Source organism: Mesoplodon bidens (genome assembly GCF_964165515.1).
Source record: "Mesoplodon bidens genome assembly, chromosome: 3".
Taxonomy (NCBI): Eukaryota; Metazoa; Chordata; class Mammalia; order Artiodactyla; family Ziphiidae; genus Mesoplodon; species Mesoplodon bidens.
The window spans coordinates 4819945-4843948 of NC_138178.1; the positions used below are offsets into that span (position 1 = coordinate 4819945).

Below are 24004 nucleotides of genomic sequence, written 5' to 3' on the forward strand. Positions count from 1 at the left end.
GTGCGTTTTGGCTCAAGGCACTAACAAGCAAGGCACCCGTCGTCTGCGCCGAGACGCTCCGGCCGTCTCCAAGAGGAGGCTCCCCCAGCTGGCGAGGCGGATGGGTTTCCCCGGGAGCAGAGCTTGAGCTCGCACCCAGAGCTCGCACCCAGGGGCTCCCGGGACCCCCGCGCGCCCCCGAGCCCCGGACCGGCGGCCGGGTCGGCGCGCGGCGCGCGCTCCTGCGGGCCGGGGGCGGGGCGGTGGCCCGGGACGCCCTCTCCTCCCCCTGCGGGCGGCCGGGCTGGTGGCGCCGAGGCTCCTGCGCGCGGCAGATGGGGCGCCTGACGGAGGCGGCGGCGGCGGGCGGCGGCGCTTCAACGGCGCGCTCTGCCGAGCCCCCTCCCGCTCCCCTGGCCCTCTCGTCCACGTCCCCCGGCTGCGCGGCCACCATGGCGTCCAGCGAGGAGGACGGCACCAACGGCGGCGCCTCGGAGGCTGGCGAGGAGAGGGAGACCGCGGGCAAGAGGAGGCGCCGGGGCTTGCTGGCCACCGCCTGGCTCACCTTCTACAACATCGCCATGACCGCGGGGTACGTGCGCCCTGAGGGGCCCTGCCCGCGCCGCCGCCCCTAGGCGTTCCGCGCTCCGGGCGCCGGCGGGCCGGGGGGCGCGCCCGGGGGCGGGGTGGTCGCGGCGCCGGGGCGGCGCGCGGCGCGGGGAGGGGGCGCGCGGAGGCCGTGGGGGAGGGGCGTTGCCGCCGCCGCCGGGCTTGAATGGAGCGTGGTCGGGGGGGCAGGGGCGCCGTGGCCCTGCTCGCTGGGCATTGCCTAATACGGTGCACGGCGTGCGCGGCGGCCGCGGGGCGCGGGCCGGAGGTTAAGTATAGACCCGGGCAGGAATGCGGGGCCGCCCCGCTGGGGAGGCGGCTCAGGCCCGGCCGCCGCGGGCGCCGCTGCTGCTGCAGCTGGAGAAACGCCGGGGTCCCGCCACTCCGGAGCCCGGAGCCGTCCGGCTGGGGGCCCAGACCCGCGTCCTCGGCCGCCGGCCCCTGGAGTGCATGTCCTCGTGCAGCCGATGGCTGGGCAGAGTGTACCTAACTGTTCGTGTCGCTACGGGTTTTTTTGCTGTTGTTGTTTTGTTTTGTTTTTTAAGTAATAGTGCTCCCGAGAGCTTCTTACTTGGGACGGTTTTCAAAAAACCCTGCCGGATCGGAGCATAGCACTCGTGTCCAGCATCTTGTTGGCTCCATGACTGATACCCTGTACTTTTATTTGTGGCTTTGAGTACGACTTACAAGTTAAGGTTACACAATGACTGTCTCTCTGCAAAGAGCTGTCACAGTGACTTGAGTCGACCGCTTTTCAAAACCGGCTGGGAAAATGCTCTTGCGTTTCTCAATGGCATTGCCGTTTAAAAAAGTTATTTTCCCGTTATCACATGAAGTATTATTAATCTATACAAATCTGGTGAAACGTTTAATACCTTTAACTTTCTCTAGGGCTTATAGAAAAATGTGATTGATAAAGATTTAATAAATGATTTGACACAGTACTGAGTACTTAATGTGCTTAATACTAAATACAGTTAATGAAAATATTGGTATCTATTGAGGATTCACTGTGCGCTAGGCACTGTGTCGGTCACTCTAGGTGTAGTATGTCATTTCTGGTCCTCTGCAGTCCTGTGAGGGGTGCCTTATATTACATTTGATAGACTAGGAAACGGAGGCACAAATAGGTGAAGTAACTTGCTCAAGTTCCCAAAACCAGCAAGTGTCAGACTTGGATTTCGGCACAGTCTGAGTCCAGAGCCGTGCTACTTCTTTCCACTTTACTAAATTTTATAATCTTGAAAGGGAAAACTAATAGAGTCAAAACTACTGGAGAACAATGGAGTACCCACTGTGTGCTGCAGCCTTTAGATACCCTGGAGGCTGAAAATATCCTCTCTCCTCTGTGCTGGTCTCATCCAGTTAATAAACACTTCGGGGACGCCTACCATTTATTAACTGGTCTTGTCCCTTTCCTTTCCAGGCCACTCTCCCTTTTGAAGGCCGAGTTACCTTTTCAAAAAATGAAAGTCAGTGCATAACTCCAGTTTAAAGCCTTCGGTGACCCCCCCCCCCATTGCCTCCACTGTTGTGGAAGGGATTTAGGCTGTCTGTCGTTCAAGGCCCTTTGCAATATCTCCCTGATTTCCTCGTTCCAGTTTTATTGCTTTTGAAATCTCCTGTAACTCACTGTGCCCTCAAACACCATGCAGTTTTATTTTCATGGCTCTCTCCATTTTTGCTCAGGCTGTTCATCCTTTGGGTAATAATCCCCGTGTTTCTGCTGTGACTTCTAGCCAAGACACCTCTGAAGTTTTCTGGGTCTCTTACCCGACCTGAAGCAGAATTAAATGTTCTCTCAGCTGTGTTCTCACACTTCATTCCTAACCTTCCTCCCTGGCTCAGCAAATGACTGCTTCCCCAAAACTTGTTTGTCTCCCTGCCTATGTTGAGAAGGTCCCTTGCCATTCTTATCTCTGTTTAAAGGCAAGGGGAACGGAAATGGAATAATCCATATAATTAACTCTTTGGAGGCTTTCTAAAGGCGTTGAGGTTTGAAGAAGGGATAGGATTTGCATATGTAGAGGGTAGATATTCCAAGTGAGATTAATCCTGGAAATAGGCATGAGATGCAGGAAAGCCTCCCGATTTAATTGGACGGTTGGGGCAGAGGGGTGAACGAGTTGGTGAAGTTGTGGTGTTGGAAGCGGGACACACGCGTGTGCATTTAGTGGTTTGGATAGCAAGAGGCTCTTTGGTGTTGGTTTTCTTTTCGCTTCCCCCCCCCCAGCCTTACTGAGTTGTAATTGACATGGAACACTGTAAGTTTAAGGTGTACAGTGTGATTATTTGGTATACGTATGTATTGCAAAATGATTTGCACCATAAGATTAGTTAACACATCACTTCCCATAGTTACCATGTTTATTTTGGGAATAAAAACATTTAAGATTCACTCTCTTAGCAACTTTTTTGTGTGTGTATTGAAGTAGAGTTGATTTCCAATGTTGTGCGAATCTCTGCTGTACAGCAAAGTGACTCAGTTATGCACATATAGACGTTGTCTTTTTATACTCTTTTCCATGACGGTTTATCACAGGGTATTGAATAGAGTTCCCTGTGCTACACAGTAGGACCCTGTTGTTTATCCATCCTCTATATATACTAGTTTACATCTGCTAATGCAAAGGTTCTTTTTGTTCATTTGCTTGTTCTGTTTTTCTCTTTTAGCAGAACTTTGGAGGGTTTATTAATTTTTTTGTAATAGTTTTGAAAACAATCAAAATAATATTTAAGAAATAAAATTTTACATAAATGTAGAAAAGAACTTGCCTGATTCTGTAAGCTTAGCACGGCCTTTCCTTTTTCCTTGTTATCGCTCATGTGAGTTACTTCCTTCAGAGTTTTACTCAAATCTCCATTCTCAGGGAGGCCTTCGTGGCTATCTTCATTCAAATAGCAACCGCACACAAACACTCCTTATCCCCGTTGCCTGCTTAATTTTTCTCTATCGTACTTATTACCGTATAACTGTACAATGAATTTTACTGATTTGTCCTGTTGCTTATTGTCTGCGTCATCCTGTAACAGTGTCAGCTCCGTGAAGCACTCAAGAAATATTTGTTGAGTGAATGAATGCACATGATAGGGTATTGTAGTTAACAGTATCTGCTGTGTAGGATATTCTGTTTTCACTCACTGTTTCACCAAATATTTCTATGTAGTTTTCATAATTACACTCTTTCATGGTAACATAAGAGGGAATAGAGTTAAGGTACAGTAATGGACTAAACCATGCCTCTAATGATGTTTTGCTTTAATTTGTTTCTCTTGAATTAGTTGTTTAGGATGAATTCCTGGAGTAGAACTACAGGATGTAATTAATTTAATTAAGTAATAATGTAATTTAAAGGATGTGAGGATTTTTATTGTACTTGCTCACAACAGATGCTTGACTAGGAAAGTGAGCATTTCTCTCTCTCTCTCTCTCTCTCTTTTTATTTTTTTGCTTTGCTACAAACACTTTTGAAGCTCGCATGTGTTAGTGCATTATCCTAGGTCAAGTGAGAGACAAGAGCTAAATATTTTAGGCCCTGTCCTTGTAGAAGTGCTACCTGGGGCATTTGTAGATTGCAATAAAAGACAGGATGAAGTAAGTGTTCCGCAGAGGTGTCAAGTCAGACAGGTAGGGAGGATCAGAGAAAGCTTTGGTGCGGGGTGGGGGGTGGCTGGGACCATCGCATTCCAGCTGAGCGGCAGGGATGAGGAAAGAGCAGGAGTTAGGGAACAACTCATGCTGACATGCGGTTGGGGTGACAACAAGCGGGCCTGCAGTGTAGGCTGGGAAAGGAAGATGGATGGGGAGCCTGGCTCACTGCACAGGCCTTACATACCTCGCTAACATGCTTGGATTTTAACCTGTAAACAGTACAGGAAGGTGTTCATTGAAGGTTATGTTTTCACTCCTTTTTAGCTGGGTGACCTCAGGAAAGTTCCATAACCTCTCTGACCCTGGGTTTTCTCATCTGTCAAGGGAGCAAAACAACTACTTTGCTAGATTATTACAAGGAATTAAGAAATAGTGGCTCTGAAGTGGTCGGCAGGGTGCTGGACACACAGTGGGTGTTTAGAAAGGATAATTCCTACCCCTAGTGGTGAATTTAAAAATGCACGTCATGCAGAAACTATTTAAGATACCCTCACAGTGTACGTAGTCTGCATTAGCAGATCACCAAACCCAAGGTTCAGGCACGTACGTTTCTTGAAGTGTTGAGTAATAGACATATATTTGATTCCCGAGGTAGGTGGATCCAGGTATGAACCTACCACAACTTGTTTATCCTTCATCTGTGGAAGGACATTTGGGTTCTTTGCAGTTTGGGGCTATGACAGATGACATGGTGAGCATTTGTATGCAGGTCTTGTGTGGACACATGCTTTCATTGTCCTTGGGTAAATACCTATGAGTAGAATGGCTGGGGCACAGGGTAGTCACATTGCTGATTTCTTATGAAACTGCCAAACTGTTTTTTTCAGAGTGGTTGTGCAGTACATCCCCACGGGCAGTGAATGAGCTTTCCGGTTGCCACACATCCTCATCGGCACTTGGTGTGGTCAGTTGTCATAATTTTATACCTTCTAAGTGGTGTATTGTGTTACTGTGATTTTAATTTGCATTTCCCTAGTGACTAATGACCCTGAGCATCTTTTCATGGGTTTACTTACCAGTTGTGTACCTTTTTGTGGTATAAGGTCTGTTTAAATCTTTTGCCCATTTTTAATGGGTTTGTTGTTTGATTTTCAGCTATTGAATTTTGAAAGTTCTTTATATAGTCTGGATACAAATCCTTTATCAGATATGTGATTTGTAAATATTTTCTATCAGGTATGGCTTGCTTTTTCATTCTCTTCACAATGTCTCTCAAAGAGCAGAAGGTCCAAAAGGTCCTAATCTTACCGAAGTCCAGTTTATCTGGTTTTTTTTCTTTTATGAACCTTTCAGCTTAACTCTGTTGGCATGAGAGCCTTATGTGTGATAAATTGAAACACGTGTTGGCTACTAAATGAGTCTGCATGTAGTCTATGAAAGGAAGTTTAGAGTTGTCAGTGAACACCACACGCAAGTATGGATTGTATGAACGTCAGAGATCATCTCCGGTACAAGCCTCCAAATGATTACTTTGAAGGAGGTTTAAAGAAGAAGCGATAAAATCAGAACATCATCATTTCTCAGTAACTGCCGAAATAATGGATCTGGACAATGATCATCAGCGCTAACATCACAAAGAAGAGGGACAGCCAGAAACTTGGGGCTCCCTGGGGAAGTACACAACACAAGGGAGAAATTAACCTTGAACGTGAATCTGTCTGATCAGTCCTTTAGAACTAACTACAAACTCACAGGAAATATAGGGGCCAGAAGAACATAATAAATGACATGGGGGTATCCAGTTAGCAAAACCCAGACTGAGGGTAACTCTGCAGGAACCACTCAGGGTCTTCAACAGATAAATTTCACGAGAAAGAGGGGAGGAGAGATGAGGATGGATGGAAAGAGGTGAAACCTATAGATTTAAAAGAGTCATAAAACACATAGCAACTAATTGCAATGTATGAATCTTATTTCAATCATGATTTTAAAAAATTACAAGACAGTTAAGGACATTTGTATCTTGACTCTAAGTTTTGTGATTGAAGAAGTTATTGTTCAATTCTTCATGTGGGATAGTGGTGTTTTGGTTGTTTATGAAAAATAAACCTTTTAGAGATACATAATTAAGCATTTATGAATCATATTATAGGATGTATGAGATTTGATTCACAATAATCAGGGAGGAAGGCTTGTGGGGAAAGAAGTGAATAGAGGTTGGGATGAAACAGGATTGTTAATAAGATGATACTGGTTGAAACAGGGCAGTGGGCAAATGGGGGTTCATCGTACCACTCATTCTCTATACCTTTGTATATGTTTGAAGTTGTTTGTAAAAAACTTTTTAAAGCAGTGTTGAAATTAAGAAAAAAAAGGAGTATAGGTGTAGATAACCAAGCTCTTCAAAAAGCAGGTGGTCTCCAAGAAATCTGAGGAGAAAAAGAAGCACCAGAAGGCAGCTAGAAGAAAGAGCTCCACCTTCAATAAGATTTTTCAGGGTAATTGTAGCCATAGTGGCATGAGAAGAAGGCATTTAGTGAGTGTTAGAAGGTGTTTAGGAGGTTATGCCGCATCTCTTTCATTGCTGCAGTGTTCTGTCTCCACTTAGTAACTTAAGATTTCCTTGAGACCAGAGCTATGTCCTGTTTATCCCTAATTCCCGCGCACCTAGCACAGTACCTGTCCGGTATTGATCCTGAGAATGAACAAATAAATGAATTAAGCAAGTAAGAAACCTTCTACATGTGGAACACATGTTTATATTTTCCAAAGAGTATTTTGTCAAGGACTGAAAGTGTCTATTTGGGTTCATATTTAGGCAATCATTAGCTCTGGCATATTTAAAAAAAAAAAACTGTCCAAAAAAGAATTCCTAATTGTAGACACTCCGGTTGCTTTGGGAAATTTTTCAAATTACAGTTACTAAACTGACGGATATAGGAAGCCCAACGTTAGCTGAATGTAGGGCCCTCAAGAGAGACTTTGATTCTCACCCTTTGTGATTGGGGCGGGGGGGGGACTTAGGAAGTGAGCACGGGTTAGTTCAGATGAGTTCCTGGCCATATTTACCAAAAAACAGATGAGAGGTTAGCATAGATAGTTCCATGGTCCTTTCTAACCCCAGAGTGTTAGTTTCTTTTATTTCCAACAGCTTAGTGGTCATAGTATTGTTTTACTGTACTAGTTGGTACAATACTGCCACCTATGGGACAACAGTAAAATTTGTTATACTGTTAAAATGCATGGAGTTTTATATCATGCCTTTAAAAATGTAGAAAACTTGCCATCTAAATTAATCTTTTGATGAATTCTTTGGTAGGTTAACAGTTAGCTCTTAAATCGGTCTTTGGTAAAAATCTGATTTGGATTTGGCTAAAAGAAAAGACAAGTATATGGGAAAATGTGAATGAAAACATTAAGCTTTTTGTTTTCTTGTTAGAAGTAGTGTAAGGACTTGGAATTGAGGATAATGAAATCAGAACATTTTAAACCTGGAAGGTACCTAAAACATTATCCAGATTAGCGCACTCAGATTAGCCCAGCACAGGGTTGAGTGTTGGCTCTAATGCGGGATGGAACCGTGAGGTGAATCCAATAAAAGCCATGGTGCAGTAGAAAGCGAAGAGCAGTGAGGGTTAGGAGACCTCCACCGTTAACTTACTTACTCTGAGCCTTAGGGTAGGTCATAAGGTATCTCTGCACGGTGATTGTTTCGTATAAAACAGTGGCTTTCAAACTTTCTTGATAGCGTACTACTATCAGTTAAGATATTTGAGCATAACATTCTGTATAACTTTAAAAATTACTTATAATTTAAATACATGAATTATTATTATTATTTTATTTATTTTTTTTTTTTTGCGGTACGCGGGCCTCTCACTGTTGTGGCCTCTCCCATTGCGGGGCACAGGCTCCGGACGCGCAGGCTCAACGGCCATGGCTCACGGGCCCAGCCGCTCTGCGGCATGTGGGATCTTCCCGGACCGGGGCACGAACCCGTGTCCCCTGCATCGGCAGGCGGACTCTCAACCACTGCGCCACCAGGGAAGCCCTAAATACATGAATTATTATGATTAGCTAATCTCCCAAGGCACAGTATATGCTTAGAGCCAGACCAGTACAGCAGAGTAGTTCAAGAGCAAAGACTGTGAGATGAGTGGTGAGTTGAGGTCCCAGCTGACTGGCTATAGGGCCCTTTCTGCCTATTTCCACAGCAGTGAAATAGGATAGTAGGAGTCGCTATTATTGGGGTTATTGTGAGGATAAAATGTTAATATATTAAATATGCATATAAGACAGTGTCTGGAACACTGAAAGCACTCTGAAAGTGTACTTATCATTATCATCGTTGTTATTATCCTTCATACTTCTACATTTCAAAGGTCTTTGTGATAGTTTCCAGCACTTGCCTGACTTCTTGTCATATCTCACTAAAGGTCATTGTTTTTAACCTCATTGTGTGCTGAGGAGGAGATTCCCGGGGCTGAAGTGCCTTTCTGCCATTTTCTTGCTGTTTGACTGAGTCTGCATTTTCACCCCACTCAGTCGGTCGTTTCTTTGCAGGCACCTTTAAGCCATTTGTCTATTTTATTGAGTGCTCTTTAATTACAAAGTTAAGGGCTTCCCTGGTGGCGCAGTGGTTGAGAGTCCGCCTGCCGATGCAGGGCACACGGGTTCGTGCCCCGGTCCAGGAAGATCCCACGTGCCGCAGAGCGGCTGGGCCCGTGAGCCAGGGCCGCTGAGCCTGCGCGTCCGGAGCCTGTGCTCCGCAACGGGAGAGGCCACAACAGTGAGAGGCCCGCGTACCGGGAAGACAAAAAGTTAAAACTGTATAAAATTATTATAAATTTTATAGTTCATAAATCCATTTAACTAGACACTTTGGAGACCACTGTTTTCAAAAGCCTGGGGTAGCTATTCATTTCCATGGGTGTATTATTAAGGATTTTTAAAAGTTACAGGTGATGCAACTTTTTAAAACTTCAGAGTGCTTTTGTAATTGCAATGGAAACTGGAAAAAAAAATTACCTCTCATCAGTGACTCTTGGAGGTTGAGTACCCGGGTGACAAAGCTGGTCTCCCCAGGTGTAGCTTGTATTTTTAAGTGCCATTAATTCGCAGCAACTATATTTAATGTACAAGTGTAAGTTAAAAGGGGGGAGGGGGCATATGTATGTTTTCTTTTTCGAAGACAAACTTCTTTTTCAGTTGAAGTATAGTTGATTCAGGTGTGCAACACAGAGATTCAGTATTTTTATAGAATATACTCTATTTGAAGTTACTAGGAAACAATGGCTATATTTCCCTGTGCTGTACAATATATCCTAGTTGCTTATTTGTTTTATACATACTAGTTTGTATCTCTTAACCCCCTACTCCTGTCTTGCCCCTCCCCCCTGCTCTCTCCCCCTTGGTAACCACTAGTTTTAAAACACACTGTTTAAAAGCAGGCTTATGTCTGACCTTCTATGTGTGTCCCTTCTGTGGCACCACAATTGTTTTTATTTAGAGAAAATTATAAAAATGTTAATTAATGATTCTTATTCATTTACCTATAAATGAATAAGAATTCATTTATTCTTATTCATTTTTTTACCTATAATTACATATAAATATATACTATATATTTGTATAAAATATTCATACACACACAGCTTTTTACCTCAAATTTTTATATAATTATTAAATGCTTTATAATAATTTCATTTTTGGTACAGAAACCTATTCCTTCAGTCCGTCAGTTTATCTGCTGAGACCAAAAATACAATGCAAATTGTTTGACATTTGTATGTAGTTGATCTCGAATATGTTCTCTTTATTCCCTTGAAGAGTCAATGTAAAAACAATGTTCGTCATTTCTTCCTGTGGGTTTTAAAAATAGAATAATGAACTGAGAACATAATAACACATACATGTTATTACTGTATAAATTATGGCATTTCTTTACAGGATTCAGTGGAATTCGTTGTGATAGAATTTTATAAAATGCTTTTATTTTCTCTAGGTGGCTGGTACTAGCTATTGCCATGGTACGTTTTTATATGGAAAAAGGAACACACAAAGGTTTATATAAAAGTATTCAGAAGACACTTAAATTTTTCCAGACATTTGCCTTGCTTGAGGTAAGTTTTCAACGACGCTGTTTTTCTATCACTGCCATATTTATTTGAAAATATATCAGTTGAGCAAAATCAGTCTTATTTTGCTGATTATTTACTCCCTACAGATGCATTTAAACCCAACGATGACAGGAATTTATTTTATGTTGTATGCTATTGACATGTGATTTTTGTGTGTGTTTGCTTACAGATAGTCCACTGTTTAATTGGTGAGTTTTTTATTTAATTTTCATGTTTGGCATAGATTGCATTTAGGGCAGTGGTTGACTTGTTTTTTTCTTTAAGGAATTGTACCTACTTCTGTGCTTGTGGCTGGGGTCCAAGTGAGTTCAAGAATCTTTATGGTGTGGCTCGTTACTCACAGTATAAAACCAGTAAGTGACACAACACTTCGTCTACTTGAGCCTGCAGGAAAGCTTTCTTATTAATAGGAATCCAAAATATTAACTGTATTTCAGGAAGCAGAACCCTTGGCCAAAGAAAGGTTGGGTTTGGATGTAAGTGTGATTGTACATTGACTTAGTGCGTTCATAGAATGGCTTTGAAACACCAGCAAAACCAAAAATTGGCATTTTTATAGCCATAGAAATTGGGGTTTTCCAATTTAAAAAAAAATTTATTTTAGGCTGCGTTGGGTCTTCGTTGCTGTGCGCGGGCTTTCTCTAGTTGGGGCGAGCGGGGGCTACTCTTTGTTGTGGTGCACGGGCTTCTCATTGCAGTGGCTTCTCTTGTTGCGGAGCACGGGCTCTAGAAGCGCAGGCTTCAGTAGTTGTGGTGCATGGGCTCAGTAGTTGTGGCTCGCAGGCTCTAGAGCGCAGGCTCAGTAGTTGTGGCACACGGGCTTAGTTGCTCTGTGGCATGTGGGATCTTCCCGGACCAGGGCTGCAACCCGTGCGCCTTGCATTGGCAGGCAATTCTTAACCACTGCACCAACAGGGAAGTCCCTATCCACTCTTTTTTTAAAGATTCTTTTCCCATATAGGCCATTACAGAGTATTGGGTAGAGTTCCCTGTGCTATACAGTAGATCCTTATTAGTTATCTATTTTATATATAGTGGTATGAATGTATCCATCCCAGTCTTCCAATTTATCCCTTCTGCCTCTTTTTTATCCTACAGAAAATCTCTTCCTTGATTTTACTATTTAATCTTCTCCAACAGTCGTATCCCATGGGCATCTTTCCACCCATCTTTAATTAATTCACCCAGCATGTATTGAGTGCATTCTATACCCCTGGCACTGTGCTTACTTCGGGATTTACAGAAATGAATAAGTCAGTCTCAGCTGTCAGGGGTACTGACCATTGGGGAGTAGGGGGCAGCCCTACAGATGTTGAATCATTCAACAAGTATGAATTACACGTGTATTCTGTTCCTGACACCGTGCCGGGAATCTGGCTATTTATAATACACATATGGTTCCCACCTCATGGAGCCTGGAATTGGGAGAGATGGTACACAAATTGTTGCAGAAATAATTGTTTGATTATACTAGTGTTAGTGCTTTGAAACAAGAGGCCAGTGTGGATCGCAGTAACCGGCAGACTTGGCCTGACTTAGGGAGTGAAGGAAGGCTTCCCCGAGGAAGGAGTGTATCAGCTGAGTGCTGTAGATATACAAGAGTTTGGCAGACAAATCCTGATAGAAATTGGCAAGTGTTATAATACAGACATGAATACAGTACTGTGAGAACAAGGAAGCGGGGAGCACGTAACTGCTCAGGGTGAGAGGAGGGGTTTGGGACAAGTTTTCCAGAGGCCGTGGAGGTTAGCTGGATCTTAAAGGTGAGAAAGGGTTTTCCATGGGAAGTATTGATAAAGGAAGGAGCATTCAGGGACTTCCCTGGTGGCGCAGTGGTTAAGAATCCGCCTGCCAATGCAGGGGACACGGGTTCGAGCCCTGGTCTGGGAGGATCCCACATGCCGCGGAGCAACTAAGCCCGTGCGCCACAACTACTGAGCCTGCGCTCTGGAGCCCGTGGGCCACAACTACTGAGCCCGCGGGCCACAACTACTGAGCCTGCACTCTGGAGCCCGCAGGCCACAACTACTGAAAGCCCGCACACCTAGAGCCTGTGCTCTGCAATGAGAGAGGCCACCGCGATGAGAAGCCCGCGCACCGCAACGAAGACCCAACGCAGCCAAAAATAAATAAATAAATTTATAAGAAATGAAAAGGGAGGAGCACTGTATTGATAATTAGAGGGAATGGCGTGTGTTAAGACACATTCAGAGCATATTCTGGAAATAATACAAAGTTTTGTGTCCCCAGAGAGAGCTGGGGGTGGGGTTGAGTCGTTGCACAAGAAGTCGAGATTTCTGAGCTGCAGCTGTAAAGATCCTTGAACACCATGCTCGCTCAGGTGGGAGGGTTTTACCCTTTCCTCCTGTTAAGCAGTGGGGAAGCCATGAAGCTTTTGAATCCCGGGACTAGCACCTTCCAATTTTGTTTCTGTTGGTTTGCTTCTGTGTTTTGCTTTTAAGGGAAAACGTCCACCTCTGACGTGGAGACTGCGTAGGGGGCTGTGACAGCGTTCTGCACGAGAGGTGATCAGGTCCTCAACTGACACCATGGTAGCAGGGCTGCAGCGAGTGGGCCGAGTCGGGAGTTAGTGCCGCAGTAGGATGGGTGCGATTTGACGACCAGCAGAAAGTCCAAGGGTCAGATTGTTCCCAGGCTGGTTTTGAGGGGCTGATGTTGTCCTGGGATGGTTGAGTTGTTGGCTGGAGTGAAGGGTGACACAGAGAACCCAATAGAAATTTGACCATTCCTGTGCTTAGAGCACATTTAAATCGCGTGTTTGCAAAGACTTATTAATGGTGACTGCCTTGCGTTTTCTGTATTGCATCTGTGTAACCCTAGCTCTCCGTTATAATAAAAGGCACATACTAAATAATAAACAGAAAATACCTTCGTGGAGAAAGAAGTTCAAGGTTCAACAACACTGTGGCTTTCCCTGTAATTCTGCAGATCCAGAATGAGGAGAGTGTGGTGCTTTTTCTGGTCGCGTGGACGGTGACAGAGATCACTCGCTATTCCTTCTACACGTTCAGTCTTCTCGACCAGTTGCCATACTTCGTTAAATGGGCCAGGTGGCGACGATGTCTTGCAGTTTAGTGGCTCTCGGTCCTGCACATGCGTGTTTTGTGTGCTGAGCTAACACAGAGAATTAAAATGTGTCTTAGCCCTGTGTTGCCAGGAGGCTGCTGTTTTTGAAATGAGCAGTGTTATAACTTGCATTCTAAAGGCTTAATTTAATGACCAGGCAACAGTCATATTAACATATATCTTGAGTGAAAGCAACGCCAGACAAACTGCATTAGTGTCCTTAGCCTCTGAATCGGTCATTCATTTTTCCTTGAAAGCAAAATATACATCTTTGGAATTACATTAAATCAACTCTTGGCCAAAAATATGGCATTTTCTTTGATTGACTTAAAATTTTTTTTGACAGCTCACAAAATTTTTATTCTACAAAACAAAGTTAGAAAAATAAGCTAAAACACTAAAAATAAACTTTTAAAATAGGCAAACTTTAGTAACAAAAATGCATATTAAAGAAATTATTTGAAACTTCCAGTGCGTAGAAATTATTTTAACACGACAGACTTTCATTGAATTAAATACATACTGTTCTTGCTAAAAGTGGCCCTTACATCAATCAGTTATTGATTTAAGTTACTTTAATATTCAACCTAGTATCCACAAGTTTTAGTATCTTATATATACAATGTCAACTTTTCTGTGTGTGTATAAAGTAGCAGAGACAGACATTTTAAAAAGTCACCCTTAGGGCTTCCCTGGTGGCGCAGTGGTTGAGAGTCCGCCTGCCGATGCAGGGGACACGGGTTCGTGCCCCGGTCCGGGAAGATCCCACGTGCCGCGGAGCGGCTGGGCCCGTGAGCCATGGCCGCTGAGCCTGCGCGTCCAGAGCCTGTGCTCCGCAGCATGAGAGGCCACAACAGTGAGACGCCCGCGTACAGCAAAAAAAAAAAAAAAAAAAAAAAGTCACCCTTAGAGACTTCCCTGGCGGTCCAGTGGTTAAGACTCCTTGCTTCCATTGCAGGGGGCACAGGTTCGATCCCCAGTCAGGGAACTCAGGGGACTAAGATCCTACATGCCGCATGGCACGGCCAGATCAACAAACAAACAAACAAACAAACAAGTCACCCTTATTTGAAATTGTATTATTTGTTATGAGGACAAAATTTATATTTCAAGGGTTCTAAACATAGCCCTCCCAAAGCAACAGTTTTCAAAGCAGAAGATGTTGTGTCCTTTTTAAAGTATGTGTTCTTTGAGCAGCTGGTATTTTACAAAGTTATTATAAAAACAACTTATTTGTGCCCTTTGGAGAACAAATCACAAACCAGCATAGATTTGTTCATTTCATTCTCCATGTTGCACTTAGAGTCGAAATAACAATAATAACAATAACATATGCTGTGTACCTGAGGTGCAGGTGTGAGTGCAACAAAATCTCTGTCCTCTCAAGATGGAGGGGACAGAAAATACAACAACTAACAGGTGTGAGAAATGCCAGGTGGTAAGAAATGCAGGGGGGCAGTTGGGTTAAGAAACGTCTATCCCATATATGTCTATGTAGATAGGTAAATTAGATAGATAGATAGATACGGTAGATAAGATAGATAAGATGGGTAGATAGATAGATAGATAGGTATCCCACATAGGTAGAATACAAGAATTCGACAGTATTTTCATTCGTTACATTTTTTATTAAGCTACAAAAGTAATATGCTTTCATTGTGAAAAAATCTCAAATAGTTTTTTTTTTTAATAGTGTTTATTTTTACTTGTTGACAGTTTGCTTTATTTATTTTTGTCTGTGTTGGGTCTTCGTTTCTGTGCGAGGGCTTTCTCTAGTTGTGGCGAGCGGGGGCCACTCTTCATCGCAGTGCGCGGGCCTCTCACTATCGCGGCCTCTCTTGTTGCGGAGCACAGGCTCCAGACGCGCAGGCTCAGTAATTTTGGCTCACGGGCCCAGTTGCTCCGCGGCATGTGGGATCTTCCCAGACCGGGGCACGAACCCGTGTGCCCTGCATCGGCAGGCAGACTCTCAACCACTGCGCCACCAGGGAAGCCCCTCAAATAGTTTTAATATATAGAATAAACATGGAAAGTTCCTGTTTGTACTCCTACCTGAGCCCCACTCCCTTTCCTTGGAGAGAGAAAGTTGGGAGTTTACCATCAGACTTTTTCTTAGTAACAGCAACGTGAATACACAGATGTGAGTTTTTAAAAACATAAATAGGGTGACGTGATACTTGATTTTTGTTTATATATTGGAGATCTTTTTTTTAAATCAGTACAGGTCCATTTAGATCTAGCTCTCTAACTCTTTTTTTTTTTTTTTTTTTTTTTGCGGTACGCGGGCCTCTCACTGCTGCGGCCTCTCCCGCTGCAGAGCACAGGCTCCGGACGCGTAGGCTCAGCGGCCATGGCTCACGGGCCCAGCCGCCACCACGGCATGTGGGATCTTCCCGGACTGGGGCACTAACTCGTGTCCCCTGCATCGGCAGGCGGACTCTCAACCACTGCGCCACCAGGGAAGCCCTCTCTAACTCTTAATGCTGCATAATATTCCATAGTATGACTGACTCAGTTCTATATTGCTAGAATTTAGATTATTCCCAGTTTTCTAATGCTATAAACACTGCTTTGTGATATTAAAAACAATGCAATGTCCACATTTCCATTATTTTTTAAAACTCTGATATTTGTATTAATCCATAGCTAGCTTATAAAGATAATTCATAACTAATGTCAGAGTTGTTTTTGCTCCCCTTATACAAAAAACCTAACACTTTTTATTAAGTAATTACTCCTTTTTTAATAACTCATACATGTTCAAATATAATAAATTAGTATATATAAATAACCTAAAAGAATAAAAACCTTTTAAATTGTCTATATTCCCCCTACAAAGGATTATCACTCTTAATTATACTATATACCATTTCAAACGTTTTTATATTCTCTAGCTCTTTTTTAGATATTTGTGGCTTACCATTTTGAATATGACAAAATACTTCAAAATTATAGCTTGAGCTTAAACGTTTCGTCTGTCATAAGAAGGTTGCACTACCGTTTATAAGCGTTTGGCAAGATTGGCAGTTTGGAATGTAGCTGGATTCTAATTCCAGAATGCATCTCATGCCATTTTGAATGACCTCAGTCTTTCAGACGTCTAGCACCTTTGAAAATACTAATTCATAATATAGTCTCTTTTTATTTGCTGTATATAAAATTTGTTTGCGGGAGATAATGGTCTTTAATGCTTTGCCCACCTTTTAGAATGCATTTGCATGTCTTGAATTTCTGGAAAAGTTCCAAACTCTACCATTGCATGTTTAAAATTGCTGTTAGCAATCCTTTGTCAATTGCCTTAATGTTAAACAGGTTACTATAAAATCTTTCAACTTTGAAATGCACATGTTAACATAACACATCACGTCAGTTAAGCATAATCGTGAATAATTATGTTTCATGTCAAAAATCTTAAAGATCCCAACCAGCTATATATTTGCCAACCCTGTTAAATAACCTAAAATAACATTTATATTTATGTTCCAGTGTTGAAACTATTCTCAAGTAAAGCTTAAAAATGGCTTATTTATACAGTTGCCCTACTGTGATGGTTTGAATATATTTTGATTCTATTTATCTGTCAGACATGTTCCCAGAAAAACCCACTGAATAGATAAATGCATAATGTTATGTTTTCATATTGATTTCCATTTTAATTTCAAAAATGCTGTCCCTTCAAAAAATTTTTTGATGACCATTAGGAATCTGTAAGGAAACATCATATCTCTTTCTGAATAGGTAGTTAAATCTGTCATGCTGCCATCAGAACTTAGAGAGTTGGTGACATAGAGCCTTTTTAAAGTGCAAGTAAAGTCAAATAAATGGTGTAATTTTTTCCCATTTCATTAAAAATAATCACGTCTTTAAGCCTTTAACCTAGTTTATACTTAGTGTGATTTTTTTCTAGTTAAAGAACAATCTTACCCCCCCCAAAATCATCTGAGAGTCACATAAAGTTTAAAAAAAATTTAAGAGGTTTGAATGTCTTACTTAAGAAGGGAATATAAAATGCTCAGTTATGTACTTTTAAATTGAAGTAGGAAATTGAGGTTGGAAAAAATTGATTTAAATAATACACACATAACTACACAAGGCTGGTGAGGAAGCAGGTGGCATGCACAAGGCAAGGAGGGGACACAGAGGGACAGTAGAAGGATCATTTTCTTTCTTTACCAGTTCATCTATTTTGACAAATAATTCTGCCCCCCTCTCTCCTCTCTTGTCCTTGCATATCCTTGGCACATAGGAATAAGGAGACTCTTAAGAAATGTCATTACCTTGGGCGCTTGAGGCTGTCCTGCGGGTCCACCAGTGGACACTTGTGCAGTGTTCCTCTAACTGTAGGCGGAAGTGATGCTGGGCCCACTCTGTGCTGGAGGATGCTCCGCAATCCAAATGAACAAACTGTGACTTGGATTTTGACTAGAACTCTCTCAGCTCTCTTTTAAGCAAGCTGACTATTCCTTTAATGTGCAGATTCAGGAAACGACCTGTCTTCCTTGTTTTGTCATGAAAGCAGTTTTAGACAGTATGTTCCTTAGTAGTTACAGATGCTTCAGGTGGCTTTATCAGTTTTCTAAGATAGTCATTCTTTTAATTAGTAACCACAAAGCGTTTTCCAGATGTCTCCAAACAAGGACTTTGGCAATTTCAAGATTTAGATATAAAATTAGGATCCTAACTGGTCTTTTTTAAAAACACAGCATTTGATCAACAAATGACTAGCTGCAGGGAAAAATAAATCAGTATGATTCCAGGTGTCAAAGCAGTTACTTTTGCAATGCCTTACAATGCTTACATTTACTTTACAATACACTATAATAGTTATAATACTTGTATACTTTATCATACTTAAAAAACTGCATCAATCAGTCACTGACTTTAAAATGTATTGTTATTTCAGTCCTGTAAAGTAAGTTGACTTCTTACTTTATTAAGATCTTGCCACTTAAAATGGAAACTACTATAAGAAAAAAAAAACGATGATAATAAAATTAATAAGCAAATGATTAAACTGAAAAAAATTAACCTTGTTATGTGAGGTTAATATAAGTATGTATAGAAAGGAGAATTTTTAAGCTTAAATAAAGTAGTAGCAAAAGAATCATGATATAAAATCCAGTAATTATTCTAGAAAATAATTGTCAGGTTTTTGTTTCTCCAGATATAATTTTTTTATCATCTTATATCCTGTTGGAGTTGCTGGTGAACTTCTTACAATATACTCTGCCTTACCATATGTGAAGAAAACAGGAATGCTCTCAATAAGACTTCCCAATAAATACAATGTCTCTTTTGACTACTATTATTTTCTTCTTATAACCATGGCCTCGTATATACCATGTAAGTATGTCTCTATTAGTATTATACTTTGATTTAGCATATGCTGTGAAAGTTTTTCAAAAGATGTCATAAAATGCCAAATAATGTCTTAAAAATACATCAAAACCTCCGTTCAGTGCCACATGTATTCATAATTTGAAATAACTGAAGAGTGAGTTGTGAGAAAAAAAGGTAAGTAAATTAACACACAAATGATTGCCTTCTCAAAACCACTTAAAAATAAGCTTAGTATGATTTATGTTTTTAAAGAAAAGATAGGGGCTTCCCTGGTGGCGCAGTGGTTGGGAGTCCGCCTGCTGATGCAGGGGACACGGGTTCGTGCCCCGGTCTGGGAGGATCCCACATGCTGCGGAGCGGCTGGGCCCGTGAGCCATGGCCGCTGAGACTGCGCGTCCGGAGCCTGTGCTCCGCAACGGGAGAGGCCACAACCGCGAGAGGCCCGCGACCTGCAAAAAAAAAAAAAAAAGAAAAGATAAAGCCTGCAATGAACTCTTTGAAAGCATTTAGAATTATGTATCTGAACATGAACATTTTATCCAAGAAAATCTGAAGTCATTTCTATTCATTAAGCACATACTTGGAAAGATCATCCAGGAGTACTTGTTAGTCTTATGTGTGTTGCCCTGTGTACTAGAAAATAATTAAAAAGCTGCTTTTCTTTAAATATTTTGAATAACTCAGTCTTTCCACTAATTTCTCCTCGCCTTTCAATAGTTGCAATGAATTGTTGAGACTCTATTCATTTCATTTAAATACAAAGTGGTATATTTTTAGGTCAGATTTTGATAATCACTAGGAGGAAATATGAAGATAAAGCAAAGTTGTTGTTTCCCCTCCTCAATAAAGTTAGAGACTCTGGGGTCAGTGCGGGGGAAAAGAGAAATGAGAAATGTTTATAGAATCTAAAATCGACATTGACGCAATATGAAATATTTCATCTAAAGAGGATGAACATAAAATTTGGCCACCTCCTTGGGACCTCCAACTTTTAAGCTTTTCCAAAATCAAAATTGCCTTGATGGTCATATAGTGATTTTGTTCCCCTCATCTTCTCCCATCTCAGCCTGACTCTCCTCCGATTATCCACCAGGGCCAGTTCAGGAGGGCTCGGGGATGGTGTGCCTATGACACTTGTTTCTCCCCCTGCTTTGCGCAACATCTAGTGAATGTTGGAGGTCTGGAGCGGAGCCAGACCTGTCCTCTCATAATTACAGGTTCAGGTCTTGGGTTGCCTTTTTTCCTCAAAGCCACTGAGGCATCTCTGTGGAAACCCAGGGCCCAAGAGATCATGGTTTGAAACCATCAAACCAGTAACTTGTGACTGTGCATTTTCAGGTGTCCTGTGAAGACCAGCCTTTGCCAGTAGCTGCTTCTCAGTTTAGGAGGATGTCAGGTACCTGAGAGCCCCACCTGCTGGAGGATCAGCCATCCAGGGGGGTGTTTTCCACCTGATTATTAGTATTAGTAGTAATAGCAACTAATTATACTTTGCTTATTAAATCCTTTGCTAATTACAAGTATAAAAGTACATTTTGAGCACTTAGTGCTCAAAAGAAGTCTTTTCAGTTCTCATTTATCAGTGAGGCCATTAGAGATTAGAGAGGTTAAGTGAATTGCTTTAAAAATTGCTCAGCTAGTAAATAAGATCAAGGTTTGAACTCAAGCCTGTACTTCTACTAAACTACTCAAGGTGTTATAGAAGTATTTGCAAAAATCGGTCAGTTAGCTTTAAGTCTATATGGCCTGAGTATATTTAGGCCCTTAGGTATAATATGATGGTTACATTAATGAAGGTTGGATACCTAAATAAAAAAATAAAATCTTTTGTGCATTTTGGCTCCATTTGAGCTAAGTTCAAAAAGTAGTTACCCACAGTTGCCTAAGCAAAATATTCAAAGCTTGTTTTGTCATTAGGTTCATTAGTTTTGGCTATTCTGTTCATCATTTTCAGAGATATTTGTATACTTGTATTGTTTGTAGCTGATGTTAATTTGTTCATGCACCAACATTTACCCTATAATTTAAAGTACTGGTTCAAACTGGCTCAAAATAATTCTCCAAATTTGACAGGGTGGATGACTATTTGTCTAACTGACCTAATACATATATATTTGTGTGTGTGTACCAGACTACCCTTATGCCCAGCCAAGAGGGACTTTTGCTCTGGGCCCAGTTTTAGATAGAGGGCCATGTCCTGGCTCACTGCTGGTCACCACGCCACACAGGACCCCCTTCCTTCAGATCACATCCTGGAAACCCGGGACCATATAATTTGCAACCCAGATGGCACTGAGCATGCACCTAGACTGCATAGCTCTCTTCCCCAGTCTGTTCTCCTGTGGGTTATAGCACCGTTACCTGTGTACACATCCCTGAGATCAGGGGGCAGCTGTTTGTGAGGGGGGTGGATGCAGCTGGGCTGTGTGGCCTTGGACATCCACACACCATGAGACCCCTCATGGTATAGGACAGCCGATGGAATGGAGAGAAGGGGCCAGGTGGGGCAGCTTTCCTTGTGCAGCACTGTTCTGGCACGGTGTTCCGAAGAGTTATAGAATTCTAAATTCAAACATGGCCTTCCAGGTCATTATGAAGATATATTTATCAAAATATTTAAGTTTGCTGAAAAGAGTGACAGTGGATGGCATTAAAATATTTAGGCATATGGTATGTGGCCCTCCATTTGTTCGCTTACCCTGAGCCCTGTAACTATTAGGTGGGTAGTACAACTGTACATGATGTGCTTGCTTTCAAAGCCCGCCATGTTTAAGAGGTTTCAAGTATAAAAGATTTCCAATCATAGCTTACCTTCTCTGTTTTCTTTTTTCAATTAAGTGTTTCCACAACTCTACTTTCATATGTTACGTCAGAGAAGAAAGGTGCTTCACGGAGAGGTGATTGTCGAAAAGGATGATTAAACGATCCCTACAACAAGGTGCTTTTTCCAGAATAACCAGGATTACTTGAGTCCAAGTTTTAATAATAAGAATAAACAGCTTCATGAAATATTGCAGATTGTGTTATTTCTTAAACTATAACTTGGGACACGTGGTATTTGCCAATATTTGTCTTCAGATTGTGCCAGGTCCGTTTTCTCCAAGAACTATGCAAGTATTTATTATCAACTCCTGGGTAGGTGATGATCATAAAAAAAATAATTGGGTGTATTACCTGGAAAAAAAAAAACTTTTGTTAGTTTTTAAACTAAAAATAAGTTTTACTAATTTTTTTTTGCAACATATGTTCAAAGCTTTTGAAATCAATACTTAGAAATTAGCTTAATGATTTAACATTATGATGCCTGCCAGTGATATTTACATGATATTTATAAATGAAACTAAATTCAGAATTATAATAACTGTTAATAATGTATTAGCATTTCTTGAACCCAAGGTCTATTTCTCTCAAGTTATAAGGTAGCATTTTTGATTAATAACAATTTTTGGAAACATAGACATGGTTTGCTGTGGTAAATCTTTTGATCTAGATAAAGAGGTCATATAAAAAGCCCAAAATATTCAAGTAGGTGTCACAGTTGGAAAATATTCTTTGGAAATATGTTTAGGCCACTGAAATTATACTCTTAAGCAAGTTTATTTTTATTTGAATTAACTACTCAAGGTCAAGCTTTTCAATTGTAAGGATTTTAAGGGATTAGAAAGAATGTATGTATATACTTGGCCTCACTTGTAAAACAACATAATAACATTGACTCTGATGGTAACACTGTGTCTGTTATATTCAGAACTCTGGCTGAAAAAGGCTACTCTATACCGTGGAATCATCTAATAAAAAATCATCTTGTGACAATCCCTTTGTGGTACTTAGGTAACAAAAAGTTTTAGGGTATGATCTGAAATAGACTCATTTTATTCTGAATTCCATTGAATAGCAAAAATCTTATGGTAAAGCTTCTGTCCACGGGTTGAATAGAAAGATACACTGAAGATAATCTAATAATGCTTTAGTTCTAAAAATGTTTTAATTCTTAAAAATGTCCTTAAAAAATTTCCCCCTTATATTAAGGTATGCTGCTTTCCTGGCCTGTTTTAGAGACACTATTAAATGTGTGACTTTAAAAGAAAAGGAACTTTTGGCCTGCTATAGATATGTAGGTGTAATTTTGGCTTTAATTATTCTGTATGCTTTGCATTTACAATCAGCATGTAACTTTACACCTTTCAGAATTGCTTGTTTTGTGTTACTACCTCCTTTTCAAATGATTTCATGTGGAGATTTGTAGTGCAGAATAGTTTTGCAAACTTACATTTTAGATAACTTGATTTTTAAAAAGGTGCTATTTCTCTTATTATGTTACATTTTAATATTTCCTTTGCAGGATTAGGTTACTAATTCTCAAAAACGCTGATGTTCATTCTGCGCTTACATGGCTTTGATCGTTTTCATCTTGAATTTTTATACCGAAGAAATTTTCAGGGACTTTTTCCTTTTGGTAACATGGTATAAGAAGCTCACATATTTATCTTGTTAGATGCCCGTCTTATGAAAAATATTTTCAATCCTTTTCCTAAAATTTGCATTAATTCAACTTGTACTCCCTACCAGCAGCTGTAATACTTTTTTTTCCCCTTAAGTGGTGGAATATCTTGAAGTAGGAATTGTGATCAACTTTAATAAAAATGAAATACGTCAAACTATTCAGGGACTATATTAATATACTCAGTGCATGCCTAAACTTTAGACTTAGTTTATCTTTTTTTTTTTTTTAAGAAGATGTTGGGGGTAGGAGTTTATTAATTTATTTTTGCTGTATTGGGTCTTCGTTTCTGCGCGAGGCTTTCTCTGGTTGTGGCAAGCGGGGGCCACTCTTCATCGCGGTGCACGGGCCTCTCACTATCGCGGCCTCTCTTGTTGCGGAGCACAGGCTCCAGACGCGCAGGCTCAGTAGTTGTGGCTCATGGGCCTAGTTGCTCCGTGGCATGTGGGATCCTCCCAGACCAGGGCTCAAACCTGTGTCCCCTGCATTAGCAGGCAGATTCTCAACCACTGCGCCACCAGGGAAGCCCCTAGATTTAGTTTATCTTCAGGATCTTTTATTTCAACAAATTCTAAGCCATCTTTTGTGTAGAAAATCAAGTGCTTAAATGGTAGTTTGATTTTAAAAAGAGAGTATTTGAAAGTCCTTTGCACTTGTCTGCTGTGACAACATTTTCTTTTGAAAATCTCCCCAAAACGTTCCTTTGAGTAGGCAAGTCAGGCTTGAATCAAATAGACCTTGAGGGCTTCCCTGGTG

General features: G+C 41.3%; 1 protein-coding gene across 1 annotated transcript; it reads left to right on the top strand.

The window, feature by feature from the left end:
- Positions 1-121: 121 nt before the first annotated feature.
- On the top strand, positions 122-21756 carry HACD1 (3-hydroxyacyl-CoA dehydratase 1). Its single transcript, XM_081227881.1, has 7 exons — positions 122-571; positions 10185-10302; positions 10490-10508; positions 10585-10673; positions 13270-13391; positions 18572-18750; positions 21586-21756. The coding sequence occupies exons 1-7, from the start codon at positions 315-317 to the stop codon at positions 21666-21668; spliced, it is 867 nt and encodes a 288-aa protein (XP_081084007.1). The 5' UTR covers positions 122-314; the 3' UTR covers positions 21669-21756.
- The last annotated feature ends 2248 nt before the right edge of the window (positions 21757-24004 follow it).

Coding starts and splice junctions, on each gene's coding strand:
- HACD1 (XM_081227881.1), top strand. CDS start 315: ATGGGGCGCCTGACGGAGGCGGCGGCGGCGGGCGGCGGCGCTTCAACG. Junction 10,674..13,269: donor TTACTCACAGTATAAAACCA/GTAAGTGACACA, acceptor GTAATTCTGCAG/ATCCAGAATGAGGAGAGTGT. Junction 18,751..21,585: donor CATGGCCTCGTATATACCAT/GTAAGTATGTCT, acceptor TTTTCAATTAAG/TGTTTCCACAACTCTACTTT.